The sequence below is a fragment of the Crocuta crocuta genome, unplaced genomic scaffold (genome assembly GCF_008692635.1).
Source record: "Crocuta crocuta isolate KB4526 unplaced genomic scaffold, BGI_CrCroc_1.0 scaffold129, whole genome shotgun sequence".
NCBI classification, from domain to species: domain Eukaryota; kingdom Metazoa; phylum Chordata; class Mammalia; order Carnivora; family Hyaenidae; genus Crocuta; species Crocuta crocuta.
The window spans coordinates 12,128,037-12,143,283 of NW_027551571.1; the positions used below are offsets into that span (position 1 = coordinate 12,128,037).

At 45.5% G+C, this 15,247-nt stretch overlaps 2 protein-coding genes across 3 annotated transcripts in view; one reads left to right on the top strand and one right to left on the bottom strand.

Annotated features, from left to right (window-relative positions):
• The window catches only part of VSNL1 (visinin like 1), a 103,724-nt gene extending 99,678 nt beyond the window's left edge, over positions 1-4,046 (top strand). The window contains exons 3-4 of the mRNA XM_077750950.1: positions 1,464-1,679; positions 3,064-4,046. Coding sequence (XP_077607076.1) covers positions 1,464-1,679; positions 3,064-3,261 — 414 coding nt within the window. The 3' untranslated portion in view covers positions 3,262-4,046. The remainder of the gene's footprint in view (positions 1-1,463; positions 1,680-3,063) is intronic.
• A 7,229-nt stretch (positions 4,047-11,275) lies between these two features.
• SMC6 (structural maintenance of chromosomes 6) overlaps positions 11,276-15,247 on the bottom strand; it is a 78,507-nt gene continuing 74,535 nt past the window's right edge. For both annotated transcript variants that reach the window (XM_077750934.1, XM_077750932.1), the window contains 2 exons: positions 12,574-12,671; positions 11,276-11,775 (listed from right to left, as the gene is read on the bottom strand). In XM_077750934.1, coding sequence (XP_077607060.1) covers positions 11,661-11,775; positions 12,574-12,671 — 213 coding nt within the window. In that variant the 3' untranslated portion in view covers positions 11,276-11,660. The remainder of the gene's footprint in view (positions 11,776-12,573; positions 12,672-15,247) is intronic.

Here is a 15,247-nt window from a genome sequence, read left to right on the forward strand (position 1 = left end):
GAGAGAGAGAGAGCAGGGGAGGAGGAGACAGCAAGGGAGAGAGAAAATCCCAAGCAGGCTCCACACTGTCAGCGCAGAGCCTGACGTGGGGCTCCATCTCTCAAACTGTGAGATTGTGACCTGAGCTGATTATCAAGAGTCAGGTGCTTAACCGACTGAGCCACCCGGGCGCCTCTGGGGGTGATGGTTTGCACAGCAATAGTGAGCAGACAGATCGCAGCGTCCGGAAGTGGGTACGACCGAAATGCAAGCCTCAGTTAGCTCCTCCACCCACCGCAGTGCCTCCTTTCTTCTCTGGCCTTGCGTACTGCCTCTTACATGGAAAGACCTATTTTATTTCTGGAGGGAAAATTCTACTCTGGGAGTTGCGGGCAGCAAGTCCAAGGGCAGGATGCACAGTGAGAAACTCCCAAAGGGAGACAGCCCCGGCTGGGCACGCAACAGACCATCTGCACGGAGGCTGGCCGGCCTGTTCCAGGAGCAAGTGGGTTACCAGTGACATCCTCAGAAATCTGCTTTCGTGTTTGCATTTGCTGGATTTATTCATCCAGAAGCACGTATCGTATATACCCTCTCTGCCTTAGAACAGCACCTGGTTTGTTTCTGCTTTTGATTTGGGGTTTGGGGGTTGTTTTCCATCCTCCACCTAGAGAATGTCCTTTAGCTTTGCTGGACATGGGTCAGGCATCGGAACTACCTGCTGTTTGTGACTGGCGTAGACGCTCTCGGGGGCTGATGCCACCGCCTCATTGCCCATGGTCTTACCTCCCCCCTGGTCCGCCCTTCCTTTCCTTCCAGAGGCCATGCTTTGTCTCCCTACGGCACTCTTGCCAACTGTTGGCTCTGAAACCTCTTTATATCTTGCAAAAATAAACCCAGTCATGTTCTATTTTTAATGGGTTTTAAATGTCTGTTCTACAAAAGAAAAGTCCCTGTAAAAAGAAGTGAGACACTGGAGCCTCACCGGGGGAGACGAGTGTGGGCAGGAGATGCGAAGCCGGTGGCAGAGAAAACCAGGTCTGGGCAACCTTGCTCTGGCCCCACGAGGTGATGAACCTGGATGTCCACAGGGAGAAAGGGGGGTTCGTGGAGCACCACCCTGTGTGGGGAAAGGGGTCTGCTACCTGCCTCAGCCCTGGTACTTGTGGGAGAGCGGCCGGGGAAGCCACGGATGAGGGACGCTGGCTGCCGGCTCGAGGGCCCCCCCACCACGAAGGCACGTCCCCAGCCCCACCCACAAGAAATAGCCAGGCGTCTGAGGGAGGACCTCAGTGGATGGACGCCTGCCTTTGACCTTGAGCGCTGTCTAGGCAGGCCTGCCGGCCGCACCCCTCCCACGACAGCGCAGAGCACCCGGTGCGGCCAGGCTTTCAGGTCCAGGCTTCTGCAGGAAAGCCCGGACCCCACCGGGGCCTGAGGCTTCAGGCCTTCCGGGCACCTGACTTTGTGCCTTCCGCTTGCAGTTCTTCCCTTACGGAGACGCCTCCAAGTTTGCCCAGCACGCCTTCCGAACCTTTGACAAGAACGGGGACGGCACCATCGACTTCCGAGAGTTCATCTGCGCCCTGTCCATCACCTCGAGGGGCAGCTTCGAGCAGAAACTGAACTGGGCCTTTAACATGTACGACCTGGACGGCGACGGCAAGATCACGCGGGTGGAGATGCTGGAGATCATCGAGGTGGGGCGGCTGGCCTCGGGGGCCGGGGCCGGGGGCGGGGCGTGNGCCTTCGGGATAGTGGGCGGCCAAGCTCCCTGGACGACGGGCAAGTAAGGCAGAGACCCCGGGAGGAAGCCTCCTGGGGGGAGGCTGTGGCAGTTTCTTTTCTTCCCAGGCCAGGGGCCCTGCTCCTTGCAGGCCAAGCCTTGCACCCTCCCGCGCCCCGCCCCCTGCCTCAGCGCAGCGCTGGGAAAACTCACAGCTCCAAGCCGCTGGGCCCGGACTCAGTTCTTCTGTCCTTGGCTTAGCCCTTCGCTGCTGAATGTCCCCCTTCTCAAACTAGTTTTCCCCCTTGGTGGCCCTAAGATGCTGCCCGTGGCGCTGTCTTTTTTTTTTTTTTCTAACTGGCATTTTTCAAAATAATTTACGAATAATAATTTCATCCATTTCAACTGTGCAATTAAATGATTTTTGGTATATTTACCAAAGTAGGCAGTCATCACCGTAATCTAATTTTGGAACGTTTTCATTTCCCCAGTAAGACCCCTCACGCCACCTACCTGTTCCTATTCCAGACTCAGAAAACTCCACTCTTCTTTTACTCTGTCGATTTGTGTTTCTGGACATTTCGTATAAACAGAATTATACAATTATAAATATATAGCCTTTATGAATGGCTTCCTTTTTTGTTGTTGTTTAATCTGTTGTAAGATTTATCAGCATTTAATTCTTTTATATTACTAAAATAGTATTCAATTGTACAGATACGTCATATCGTTTGAGCATTTGAGTCGTTTCTACTTGGCTGTTATTAATAATGCTACGAACATTCACCTGCAAGTCTATGTGTGGAAAGGGATTTGTTTTTTTCAGGCAGTTTCCTAAGAACGTTATTTGTATTTAGGAAATTCTCATCTTGGGAAATAATTGTGTATATAGTTAAGTGAACTGGACAGTTGGAATTCCTTAACTTATGAAGAGTCCTTGATCCACGCATCTCCCTAAAGTGTCTTCGTTCTGGACTAAATTTTACCGGCTTGTCTTGCTCGATTGTTAATTCCTTATTGGTCGGGACCACATTTTCTGTTTTCCTAAATCTGCAAGGGCTGGTGCTCCTCTGCACCTCAATCCCAGAATGTTTCAGATGAGCTCATCATTTTCCTCCTGAATCTTTGCCTCATCCAATATTCTGGTGCTTACCACCGAGCCACTCTTTCTCCTCCCTTCCTCCAGCCAGAAACCTGGGAGTCAGACAAAATTCATTTATATCCGGTCGGTCACAAGACACACATATCTGATTATATCTCTGTCTTATTTAAAATGGGTTAAGGAGTCCTTTGAAGTGAATTTAAATTCTTTATCATGCCACAGGAGAACTTTATGCTCTGTTTCTGGTTTTCCCAAGGCTATCTATAAGATGGTAGGCACTGTGATCATGATGAAAATGAACGAGGACGGCCTCACGCCTGAGCAGCGAGTAGACAAGATTTTCAGCAAGATGGATAAGAACAAAGATGACCAGATTACACTGGATGAATTCAAAGAAGCTGCAAAGAGCGACCCTTCCATCGTATTACTTCTGCAGTGCGACATTCAGAAATGAGCTGAGGAAAACGCTATGGACTGCACAAAAGTCTCAATGTTCCATTCAGTCTGCAGCTATTCACACACACACACACACACACACACACGCACGCACACACACACAAATATTGCTTGGACTACCTATCAATGGACTTGCTTCTTGTGTTTGAAACACTTGTGTGCATGAGAATGTCATTTGCTAATGAATTTTAAAAGCATATATTATAAACCAACCAACCTGCCACAATGTGATACGTGTAACATCATTTCATAAAATCCCTCCTCCCCTAAAGCCTGGGCAGAAATGTGCTGCAAAGAGTTCTACAGTTTCTTGTTCATGTTTTGCTAATGCTCGTGTCTCCTTGATTACATGTAAGTAGCACTGAGCCCCCCACGGTAATGTAACTTTAATAGAAGCCGTGTCACCATTCTCCTGTAAACTAGTATCGACGGACACGCGGAGGGGCCTTGGCTCCTCTGTGTGGTCCACACCCGAGAGCTTGTATTATCAGTGGAGATAAATGTGCTACATTTGCATGCCTTTTAGGTTTGCCTTAATTCTTACCTCATTTGCATCCTATCAATCTGGAAAGAGCTATGTTGGAATTAATGCAGTATAAAACTTAAAACTCCTGCTAAATGACTCATTAATTAAGTATATCTATCTCTATATACATATACACAAAGATATTATTTATTGAAAGTTAAAAAAAAAAAGCTGGAAGTGTATTGATTTCTGCTTGAATTTTCAAAGGCTTCCAAAGAGGTGGCAACAGATGTCCCAAATAAATTTATAACATTTGACTTTTTCCCTCAATTCTTACTTCATAATTTTAAATTTGATGTTCATAATCCTTGAGGGTCAGGTAGCGACAACTTACCAAATCGACCCTCTTAAACACACAACTTGGGGGACCATAAAGGGGAAACAGCAACTTGACAACTCTTCACCTTGGCTCTCAAAAGAGCGGCAGATATCATGCTATGTAAAGTTGAAATAAAACATAAAACTTGCTCGTTCTCAACAAATGCTCATCGTATGAAAATAAGCTTCATCTCAATGTGACTGGGTGGTAAGGACACATCACCTTTTTTTTCTTTCAATTTTTTTAATTGAACACTTTATTTTTGAGAGAGAGAGACAGAGCATGAGCGGGGGAGGGGCAGAGAGAGAGGAAGACACAGAATCCGAAGCAGGCTTCTGGCTCTGAGCTGTGTCAGCACAGAGCCTGATGCGAGGCTTGAACCCATGATCCGTGAGATCATGACCTGAGCTGAAGTCAGATGGTTAGCTGCCTGAGCCACCCCGGCACCCCGGGACACATCACCTGCTTCCCGACCATGTGGAGGACACATGCAGCCCCCTAAGTGTCCTCCCAAAGTTGCCCATAGGGAAGAACACGTCTGCTTTCCAAGTCAAAAGTATACTGGTTATTTTTAATGATGGAACAAAATGCTGACGCGATTAGCCCCGAGGAAGGCGGGCGGAAAAGATTCCCTCCAGAACTCCAAAAGCAGGTTGGTATTTTCAGAAAGTATCTAGAGAGGCTGTTTTTTTACCTGCAGGGCTGGGCTACAGAACTTTCTGTGGCGTTGGAAACGTGTCCGTCTGCACCAGCTGCATGTAACGACTGAGTACTTCGAGATGGCTAGTGTGACTCAGGAAGCGAATTTTCATTTTAATTAATTTGCCACATGTGGCTAACAGTTATTGTGACAGGGCAGTGCTATATTATTCACTTTTTATTCAGTGCCTTTTTTTTCTTCTTCTCTAAATTCCCTTCCTTCATCTGTCTTAGGATCGTTAAGTAAGACCAGAGACTAGGGCCTCATGATTTCATGCACCCATTCAACCAGAAGCTGTGAGCAAGCACACCTCCAACACACTCGGGACACCGACCGTACCTGAAACTGATACACTGATAGAACCGTCCCAAGTGCTACTAGAATGTCCTTCATCCCTGTGCTTGGTGAGTCCAAAGTGGGGGCAGGGAGAGATGGGAGAGCCTCGATGCCTCCTGATATTCTCGCCCCCGACTAAGTGGCGGGGAGGTGCGGGAGGCCGGCTCCGGCAGGTCCAGGCGTCCCTGAAGGATGGACGGTGTCGGCGAGAGAGAGAGTGAGAGAGCCCCGAGATCCTTTCTCATCACCAGGCAGGCATCTCCGTCCTGTCGGTTTTGGTGTCTTTACTTATAGGTCAAACGATAACATGACATCATAAAAAGGAATTTTTACAAAGGATACTCTTTGTGATAAGATGCTTTGGAAAGTGTACAGAAGCAGGTTTTTCGGAAGTATTCTTGCAGAACTACTCCAATCACGGTGAGGTTGAGTAAATCTTACAACTAAGGAAATAACAGGATTCTTAGTAAAAAACAGGATGACATACATATTTGTTCTAAGTTAATAACGTTAAGGTTAGGTCATAGGTGAGGTGTATAGATGGGCTAAGAGTCATTCTGTCTGGCTCACAAGAGGCCCAGTGTTTTGAGCTGGTTAGTAAGTCGTTTGTGGAACCTTTTTTGACTTGATGCTGAATGTGTAAACACCATGGAGGCCCTGAATGTTTTGGCCTTTGTTTTTGGGTTTATGTTTTAGCTACTCTTATCTATCCTCATCCCAGCCGCCAGTGTAAGGGAGGGTGTTTGTGGAAAGTAAGCCTCAGGGAAGGGACTGCCATACATCACCAGTTAGAAAAGGTTGTAAGTATTAAGTTCTGCCCTTATCTGTTCCTTAACTCTAAATTAGGCTCTTTGTCTCGGGCCAGGCTCAATTGTAACTCCTGTGTTCTTAACCTTTTTTATTACCTAAGTCTTGGGTCTGCAAGGCCCATAGGAAGAGCCTTCTGACAATCGCCCATAGAGCTTTCATCTAAAATCTTTTTGAAAAGGCAGGAATATGCTTTTCCTTATGAGGTATCTGTGTTCGGAATATGGGTCTGATATGGAATATTGTGAGGCCTGGTCAACACCAGCAGGCTTATTTCCAACACGAGCCAGTAGTAGCAGAAGGAGATACCAGTTTTCGTCTCTCATGGCAGGAGCTGTGCAAACACTGCCATTTCTTGCTGTGACTGCCATCCAGCAAGGCCAGTGCGGCTCCCAGCAGGGAGGTGGGGTGAGGAGCTGGGGAGGTGCCTTAGAATGGTACTCGGTTAAGTCAGCCTCTGGCTTTGCATTCAGAGCAAGTCTTCATTGCGCGCCCCTGGGCACCCAGCACCATTCTTCCGGGGGAAACAGAGGATAACCAACCACCACACACACACACACACACACACACACACACACACACACACGTCCACCTGTAAGAACGGTGAAGAAAAGAACTGTGAGCTGAGGTCGGGCAGTGATGGCACGTAGCAGCAGCTATTAGTGACAGAGTGGTTGGGTGACATGTGAAGGAAGACCTGAAGGAAGGAAATGAGCCACAGAGATATTCAGGGAAATTATGGAGGGGAAAAAACCCTCCAGCAGACTGACTAGTTCTTTTCATAAACACGATGCAGGGATTGGGCCAGCAGATGAACACGGCCCTGGTGGTGTAGACCGGTGCAGCAGGGTTTGGCCAGCGCAAGGGCGCATGTGCCCTGGGAGGCCGCGTGCTCACTTCTGGATCTACTGCCCGGAGAAGCGCTCACAGACCCCCAGGGGGCCATACGGGGACGTGGCCCCGGATGACTGTGACAGCCGCGGGGGGAACTGCAGGCCATCTGGTGGCTCAGCGCTGGGGGAATACGTAAGTAAAATGCGGTCGATGTGTCCTGGGCACGCTACACAGTGGCTGGAAGCAAGAATGCACGCACAGCAACGTGCCCAGCGGGGAAAAGAGAAACAAACTCTCTTGCGGGGTAGAATATATAAAGCTCAACAGTGCGTTCTCACGTAAGAACACCGAAGTCGTTGGAACGAAAGGAAGTATCACACCAGAGCGGTTACTAGGGGTGGGCGGCAATGGGAGCGGTCCAGTTACTGGTGCTCCACGACAACTCATCCCCGAAACCTAGTGGCTTAGGAGAGAAGCAATCATTTTATTATTCCCATGGTCTGTGGGGCAGGGGTTGTGAGAGGTTCGTGTGGAGGACCCTGGCTCGGGGTCTCTCCCGTAGTCACAGGCCTGTGGCAGCTGGGGGTTGGCTGGCACCTCCCTTCCCAGGATCTCAGGGCTCCCCCACATCCGGGGCCACTTTGTGCTTCCTCGCAGCGCAGCGGCTCAGGCTCCAGCTCACGGAGCCCCGAGAAGAGGCTGGAGGTTTCGTAGTTTTTTCTGACCTGACCTCAGAAGTCACAAAATATCACTTCCACAGATAGCATTCTACTGATGACAAGAAGTCAACGACTCATCCAGAGTCAAGGGAATTAGATTCCAGGTCTTGCTTTTTACAAGGGAATCCTACTGTTTGAAGAAATCATATTTCCTGTAATTCACTCATTAGGGATAGGTCTCTGGATGAATAATAAGAACTTCTTGCTTTTCTTTAAAAAACTTTTTTTAACGTTTCTATTTATTTTTGAGAGAGAGAGAGAGAGAGAGAGAGAGGGAGGGAATGAGTAGGGGAGGGGCAGAGAGAGGGAGACACAGAATCCGAAGCAGGCTCCAGGCTCTGAGCTGTCAGCACAGAGCCCGACTCGGGACTCGAACCCACAAACTGTGAGATCATGACCTGAGCTGAAGTCAGATGCTTAACTGACTGAGCCACCCAGGCGCCCCTCAACTTCATTCTTAAAGAGGCCAGACGCTTATTTCCTCCACACGGTTGGAAATCATGCCAAGAAGTAAAACACATGCTTCAACAGATGCCTTCAGACAGCCCTCCGGCAGAGGCTGTGCAGGGCTATGGCGGGAAACTGAGTCAATTAGAGCCCCTAAATACAGTAGCGTAGGGTTCTCTTAGGTCCTTTCTTGCAAGCAATTAAGTTTCTCCAATATTTTGGGCACATAATTTGGATTTTTCCCAGCATCTTGCAGGTGAAACACAGGCCTCCAGACTCTTAAGTGACATTACCGTCGTCCATCTGTGTGCTCGCCCAGCAGCGTGGCGCTCCGCATCAGGCGCCAGTGTGCTTGCCGCCACCTCCGCTCCCTGCCCGTCTGTGTGAAAGGCACCATCACCTTAGTTTATGGGCCCCGGGCCGATTATCCTTGATTCTTCTCTCACAACTCCACAGTATTACCAGCAAGTCCCACTGCCTCTAGATTTCAAATCTGAATGCGTCTCCTCCCATTACGTTGGCCCAAATCACCATGACCTCTTACCCGGACCGGTCAGAGCTTGCTCTCTCTGTTCTCCACACCCAAACCCGAATCTATTTCCACAGCAGCCAGGAGTCTTCAAGCAGGTTTCCTAGACCAGGTCTGAAAAGTTCCTTAGGCATCAAATGATCTCGCTTCCTTCTGCCTACCTCTGACCCTCACCCCCTTTGCTCACGAAGCTCTATCAACATGGGCCTTACGATTCCCAGACACGAGGTTCATTCTCACAAAAGGGCCTTGGCACCCATTTCCGCTGCCTGGAACTGCGACCCTAGGCCTTCCCATAGCTCATGTACTCGGTCGTTTCAGGCTCTGCTTGAACACCTTCAGCAAAGTCTTTTCCTAACAGGGCTTCTGAGATAGCACCCCCTCCACTCTTAACTCCTTACTCTGCTTTATTATGCAAGCAATTACCGCTAAGTGGAATTGTGTACAGACATTTAGCTCCAGGAGGGCAGACTGGGCATTACTCACAGGAGTATTCCCCGCGCTTTAAAGTGCCGCAAAAACACGGCAGGAACGTCCTCGTTTCCGAATGAATTCTCTCTACATTCTTATACTGCAGAAAATTGGGGAGCAACAGCCCTCTTAAGCTTGGTCAGTCAGTATCCTCAGGCCACTGGAGTTTCTATGGACTCCATCCAGATGCCCCAGGCATCTGGATATAATAGGTTAGGTATCAATATTATACATAACTATATACAATTAAGACAGAACAGTTCATTCACTGACTCAAAGAAATAGCTCATTTATATCTACTGTGTTAGTTTATCACTCTTTAAACAACAAAAGCTATTCCTATTAAACAGTGTTTTGACAGATCTTCAAGTCCAAAGCCATTTGGCTCCTGTCACGAGGTATCCGTTACTGTATGAACCCTTAGAACTCAAAATTTCAAACCAGTTCTAAAAATCTGAGCTGGCTGAAGTACATCTGTGTTGATGTATAACCAAGTCCTAAATCTAAATGGAACAGTACTGACTCAGAACATAATACTTTGTACTAAGTTGAGCCGCACCTGCCTTTACAAGGAAACCAGGATCTCTGCGTCTCCCTCAGTCGAAAACACTTCTGATTCAGCTCGAATCCTAGACAGTAGTTTCTTACTCATTGAGAGAGATTCTGAAGATGTGTGAAGGAAAGAAAAAAAAAAAAAGCAGCACTAGAGGATGGGAGGGGGAAGTGAAAATACTTAAGAAAAAAGAAGGGAGTGCCTGAATCTTTAGCATTATTACTAGCTTGAGTAACTACATTATTTACATCTTGGTTTACTAAAACTCATCCCATTTGTCACCTTGAGACTGGTATTAGTCATGTCCACGCCATGGAGCTGAGAAGGCAGGACTGAAGAGTCCAAGGGACTATGTGCCCCTTGTTCAGGGGATCTCATTACTCCGTTCACCCCTGAGGGGAACCCTCTGATGTAGTGCATATGCATTTAAAGTTCTGTTTTTAGAAGTTACATATACTTAAATTTTTTTCTTCTTCTTTTATTCTAATTAATTGTTACTATTAGAACATTAATTGAAGATATTTTCACTTATGATAGTTGAAACCAAAACTTTGGTGAGGCTAAAGCAATGAAAAATCTTCAACTCTTAGCAAAAGGTGTTCACATACCTGAGGATTTTATTTCCCATTCTGTACTCAGAACCGTAACATTCAAGAAGACACTAAAATTATGTAGCTAATCTAAGTTTACGCATTTGGTATATTCTCCATTTTTTTTATTTGAAAAAGCACATGTACGTTAAAAAATAGTTTTGATACAAATTACTTATAAACATAACTTTAGAAGGTCAGACTTTGCATGGTTATGGGGGGATGTTTAAAACTTATAGCATACATTTCCTCTTTCTATAAATTCTTAGATTAGAAAAGCACAATTTGCCAACTGATCTCACTTTAAGGCTAAATCGGACTCCCTCATCTAAAATAAAAAACAAACTTCATTTTTCCTCAGTAACAATAGCAGTGCTGTTGTTTTTATAATACTGCCTTTTTTCTTTACGCCCTTTTCAGTTACATAAATATTTACTGCTAGCAATACAGGGATCGCTTCTTGAATATCCAGGTCTGTCTGAAAACCACCAGCACTTACCCTGGTGTCAAACAGAGAGAATACAGCCGGAGTCCTATTTAGGGCTTCTTAAAAAAAAAAAAAAAAAAAAAAAGTTGATAAATACCATTTCCTACAATATGCTGACTTTATCATCCTAAGCAGCACACTCTTCAACAGCTCTAAAATCTGGGTAGGTCTGTGACGGCACTGACATCAGCTCCCATGCCACGCTGGCCTCCGCTCTGGCTGCTTCCCGCTCCACAGGGGGCCCAGCTGTCCCAGCCCTGCTCCCCAGCCGGGTCCTCTCAGCTGAGGGATCATAAACCAGGTGCAGGTCAGGGTGCGGTGGCTGTGTCACAATCCCGCTGCGACCCCGGTCAGATGCTCAGCTGCGTGGACGACGGGACTCCGAAAGGCCCTGTGTGGGAGCTGGTGGCGTCCTGGCCACACAGCCACACAGCCGGAGGGCTTCCTCAGTCTGAACGAGCTATCGTCACTACAAGTACAGCTCAAATCTACAGGTGGATCTCTACCGATACAAAGTGACTGTGCGGGCATCCTGGCCAGAGCGCCACACACCCGCGCGGGCCCCTCGGCATTCATACGCACAGACGGACAATAAAAACACTGTGACCTGGTCCCCGGCCCCGGCCCCGGGCCGCCTGTGCACCGAGCCCCTGCAATGAGAATGTGATATTCCGGAAAACAGAACTAAATAGAATTAGGTGCTCAAACTTTTATTTTAATTCTTACAAAATACCATAGAAATGAACCCAAACTAAACAGATATGTACATGTACATATGTACAAAATTTTACCTCTGAAAAACAATCTATAAAAGTAGATGGTTAAAAAAAAACTTAAAAAAAAGATTTAAAACCAGTACTATGAAATTAATTTCCTCAAAGTAAAGTAACAGTAATTTTAAATTGCTGGTTGTTGTAGTCAGCTTTCTAGACTTATTTACATGTTTTATTGGGGCCAGATGTATAAAGGAGTTCCTTTTATTTCAGAATATTTTCAGTTTCACTTTATTTGAGCATATACTCCCGAACGGCCTCCCTTACGAATCTCCCGCGTGAGGACGCGGCACGAGCCGTCCCATGTCAGCTCCGGTCCTTCTCCTCCTCGTGAGTCACGGGTCGGAAAGGCAACGTAGTCTGTCCTCTTTCAGGGTCGGACATCCGAAGTATTCTAATCAGTTTACTGGATGGAAGTGAACTAGAGGAAGCAAAATTAATGACTCAAATGCCTAGGAAATGCTTTTCAGTTTAAAAAAATTCCAATACTACCTCATGGAAACACGAATCTACCCTACCTACTAATGCGGGACGTGCTGAACATCAGGAGTTCTAGGAGAAACAGAATTTGTGATCGAAAAATAATCTGTTTTCATTTTTAAAAATGAAGTTCCTGCCAAACGCCAGGGCCTTTCACTTTAGAAGGAAAATACAATGTGATTTACACACTGGCTATTTCTAACTCTTGTTCTTCTTGTCTAGCCAGGAAGGAGTTACCTGAAAATTCCCAATCACACACTTAAATCTCCCTAGGATCAAGTGACCGCTCTAGAGGCAGAATATCAACTCTTAAGTGACACCATGCTGACTGACCGCAAGGGAGAGCCCCTCACTGAGAAAGACGGGCAGCTGTAAGTCACCAGGAAAAGAGCCAAGACTAGGGAAGTCCTGAACTGTCCTCAGCCTAAAGAGAATTATTAAAATTAAATTACTTTCTTAGTTGGTCACACACAAAGGAACAGAGTCAAAACAGAAATACTAACAAGTCAGTACTCTCATGTTTAAATCAACTTGCTTTTGTTATGGAAGGGAGGTAAGAAAAATACAATTTTAAATACCTAAAAAGGAAAGATTATCTTAAATCTCCTGACACAGAAACTGATTTTTCTTAATATTGGTGACTTATGTATCTGCATTTTAAAAATTAAGATTATAGGAGATTTATTTTCCCCTTTTAGAACTTGATGTATACAGTCACAGAAGAATTTTTAAAAGTTACCTCATGCTTTGAGGGGTGAGCAAGATAAACTGTCTGAAGCGCTGGGAGTCTGCCATCTTGAGTATCATATCCATTGCGATTCTCCGGTTAACCATGTCCTGGGGAGCAAAGTTAGGGTCGCTGCTGCTTTAATCACGTCCCTGCAGAAGCAGCATTCTGCTGCCCGATGCCAACTCCTGCAGTTTTATCCTTATCCATGATGCCAAGCTATTCATACAGAGAAAGATAATCTCCAAAACTATGAGTGGAAAATAACTGAATATATGTATCTTCCAAGTAATTTCTATAGTCAGGTTGTTTCCGTAAGTACAGTTCCCTCCCTCAAGTATATTTAGCAATTAAAATAATCTCCAAAGACAGAACTAAATGTTACAGGATGAATCTTAACTTGTACAGTAATAATAATTAATATCTCAGGAGACCAATACAAAAAATGACTAGCTATAAAGTTACTAATTCTGTCAAAATTTCCCTCAATGATTAAAGTGTTTTAAAACCTCTGACCTTGCCCCATCACCTTCCTACAATGTGTACAATCTGAACCAATGTAAATTTACAAACCAATTCCTCCATTCAATCTTTAAGTTAAATAGCATATCAGTGTATAGAAAAATAATGCTTTATGATACCAGGTTTTGAAACGAAGTTAAACTGTGTGCTTACATTTTCTGAGTTCAAATACTGGAGAAAGAAAAAAATCAAAGGATTGTTCCCTACCTTGAAAATTCCTGAAAAGTGGAAAACATAAACAATGTTTTTATAGGCATATATTTTTAAAGGTCTAACTGCAACTTTATGTGGCAGTCCAGCATGGTGGTTAAGAACACACTGTTTTGGGGGCGCCTGGGTGGCTCAGTCGGTTAAGTGTTTGACTTTGACTAAGGTCATGGTCTCCCGGTTTGTGGGTTTGAGCCCCGTGTCAGCCTTGAGGCTGACAGCTCAGAGCCTGGAGCCTGCTTTGAATTCTGTGCCTCTCTCTCTCTGGTCCCTCCCCTGCTTGTGGTCTGTGTGTCTCTCTTTTCCAAAATAAATAAACATTTAAAAACAAACAAAAAGAACACACTGTTTTGGAGGCAGACAGGTTACCAACATCCTGGATGTATTGCTCAATGGCTTGTATTATATAAATTCTTCCCTCAGGCATATATGTAAAAACAATCTAACTTAAAGTTAACAAAAATAATGAGAGCTTGTGCAAGTAGAATGCTTTCCTTTCAAACACTGCCCTGGGGAGGCCTATCATTTAATAACAAAGCTGCCAAACCACCAATATGTGTGTCTTTGCTTCCATTTGGTTTTTAGGGCTTAGGTACATTTTTTCTGAATAATTCCAACGGGGCAAAATGCCATTTTGATTAATAATCTCTAAGTTTCAAGGGACACCTGGGTGGCTCAGTTAGTTAAGCGTCAAACTTCTGACTTTGGCTCAGGTCATGATCTTGCTGGTGTGGGTTGGAGTCCTGTGTTGTGGGCTCTGCGCTGACAGCTCAGAGCCTAGAGCCTGCTTCAGATTCTGTGTCTTCCTCTCTCTCTGCCCCTCCCCCGTTTGTGCGTTCTCTCTCTCTCTCTCTTAAGAATAAATAAACCTTAAGAAAATTAAAAGAAAAAGAACCTCTAAGTTTCTGAAAGAGAAAGAAATTATTCAGAATTAAATTTCACAAACAAGATAGGAGATAAGGCTGTAAAATGTCTTTTTGGACAAAATTATTGAATGGAGAGAATAATCATCTAATTTGTGAATTAGCTCTCAAGCCAATTCTCAGAGAATTTCTAAACAATTGCAGCAATGGTATCACAGGGGGAAAAATGACACTGAAGGATTAAACAGGACTCACGGGTATAAAATCCATGAGTGAGCATTTTCTAAATACTTATTATGGGCTAGGCATCAGGTAGGTAGAAATATGATCAAGCCATAGTTGGTAACTTCCAAAATAGGTTTAATTTGGGAGATTCAGACATGAGAATAAGAGATGGCAACAGAATGAAAATTATAAAAATATATGTAATAGTAAATGTATATAGCACAAATTACATAACAGTATATTCTATAGTATAAAAAATAAAATAATAGTGTGTCAGTGTAGGGCGGTGCCAAGGGAGCTCTGAGAGGGTCCCAATCCTGCCTGGTGGCCACAGAGGCCATAGAAAGGTGACATCCAAGCCACACCTTGAAAGGTGAGTAGGACTATGACATACAAAGGAGGGCACAAGGCGCAGAGGCAGTTTTAAAAGTCACAAGTAGCTAGAAAAGCCACAAAGTGGGTAGCTGCTCCATCAGGAAGGCCTCACAGATACCCCAAAACTAAACCGTTACCTAGACAAACCACCACTCAGAGTTCCAAGCAAGTGGCCATGACCAGATTCATTTCAGAAATATAAACCTGGAAAACAGTGAGGGAGGAATCAAAGCAGAAGCAAGATTAAAGTCAGGGCGTCTGGCCAGGAGGCAGTTACGACAGGCAGGGGGCAGGGGGTGAGGAGACAGGGACAGGTAACAGGAAGGAGCGGAGACTCAGCAGGTCAGATGTGACAGGCAAATAAAAAGGAAGGGAGGCTCACAGATCTATCAAAGGTAACTGGGCAGGTAATGGCAATCTGCCACCAATCAAGGCAGGGGGTTCAGGAAAAGGAAGAGGCTCTGAGTGGAAGATTTGCTGAGTCTGAGGCGTGG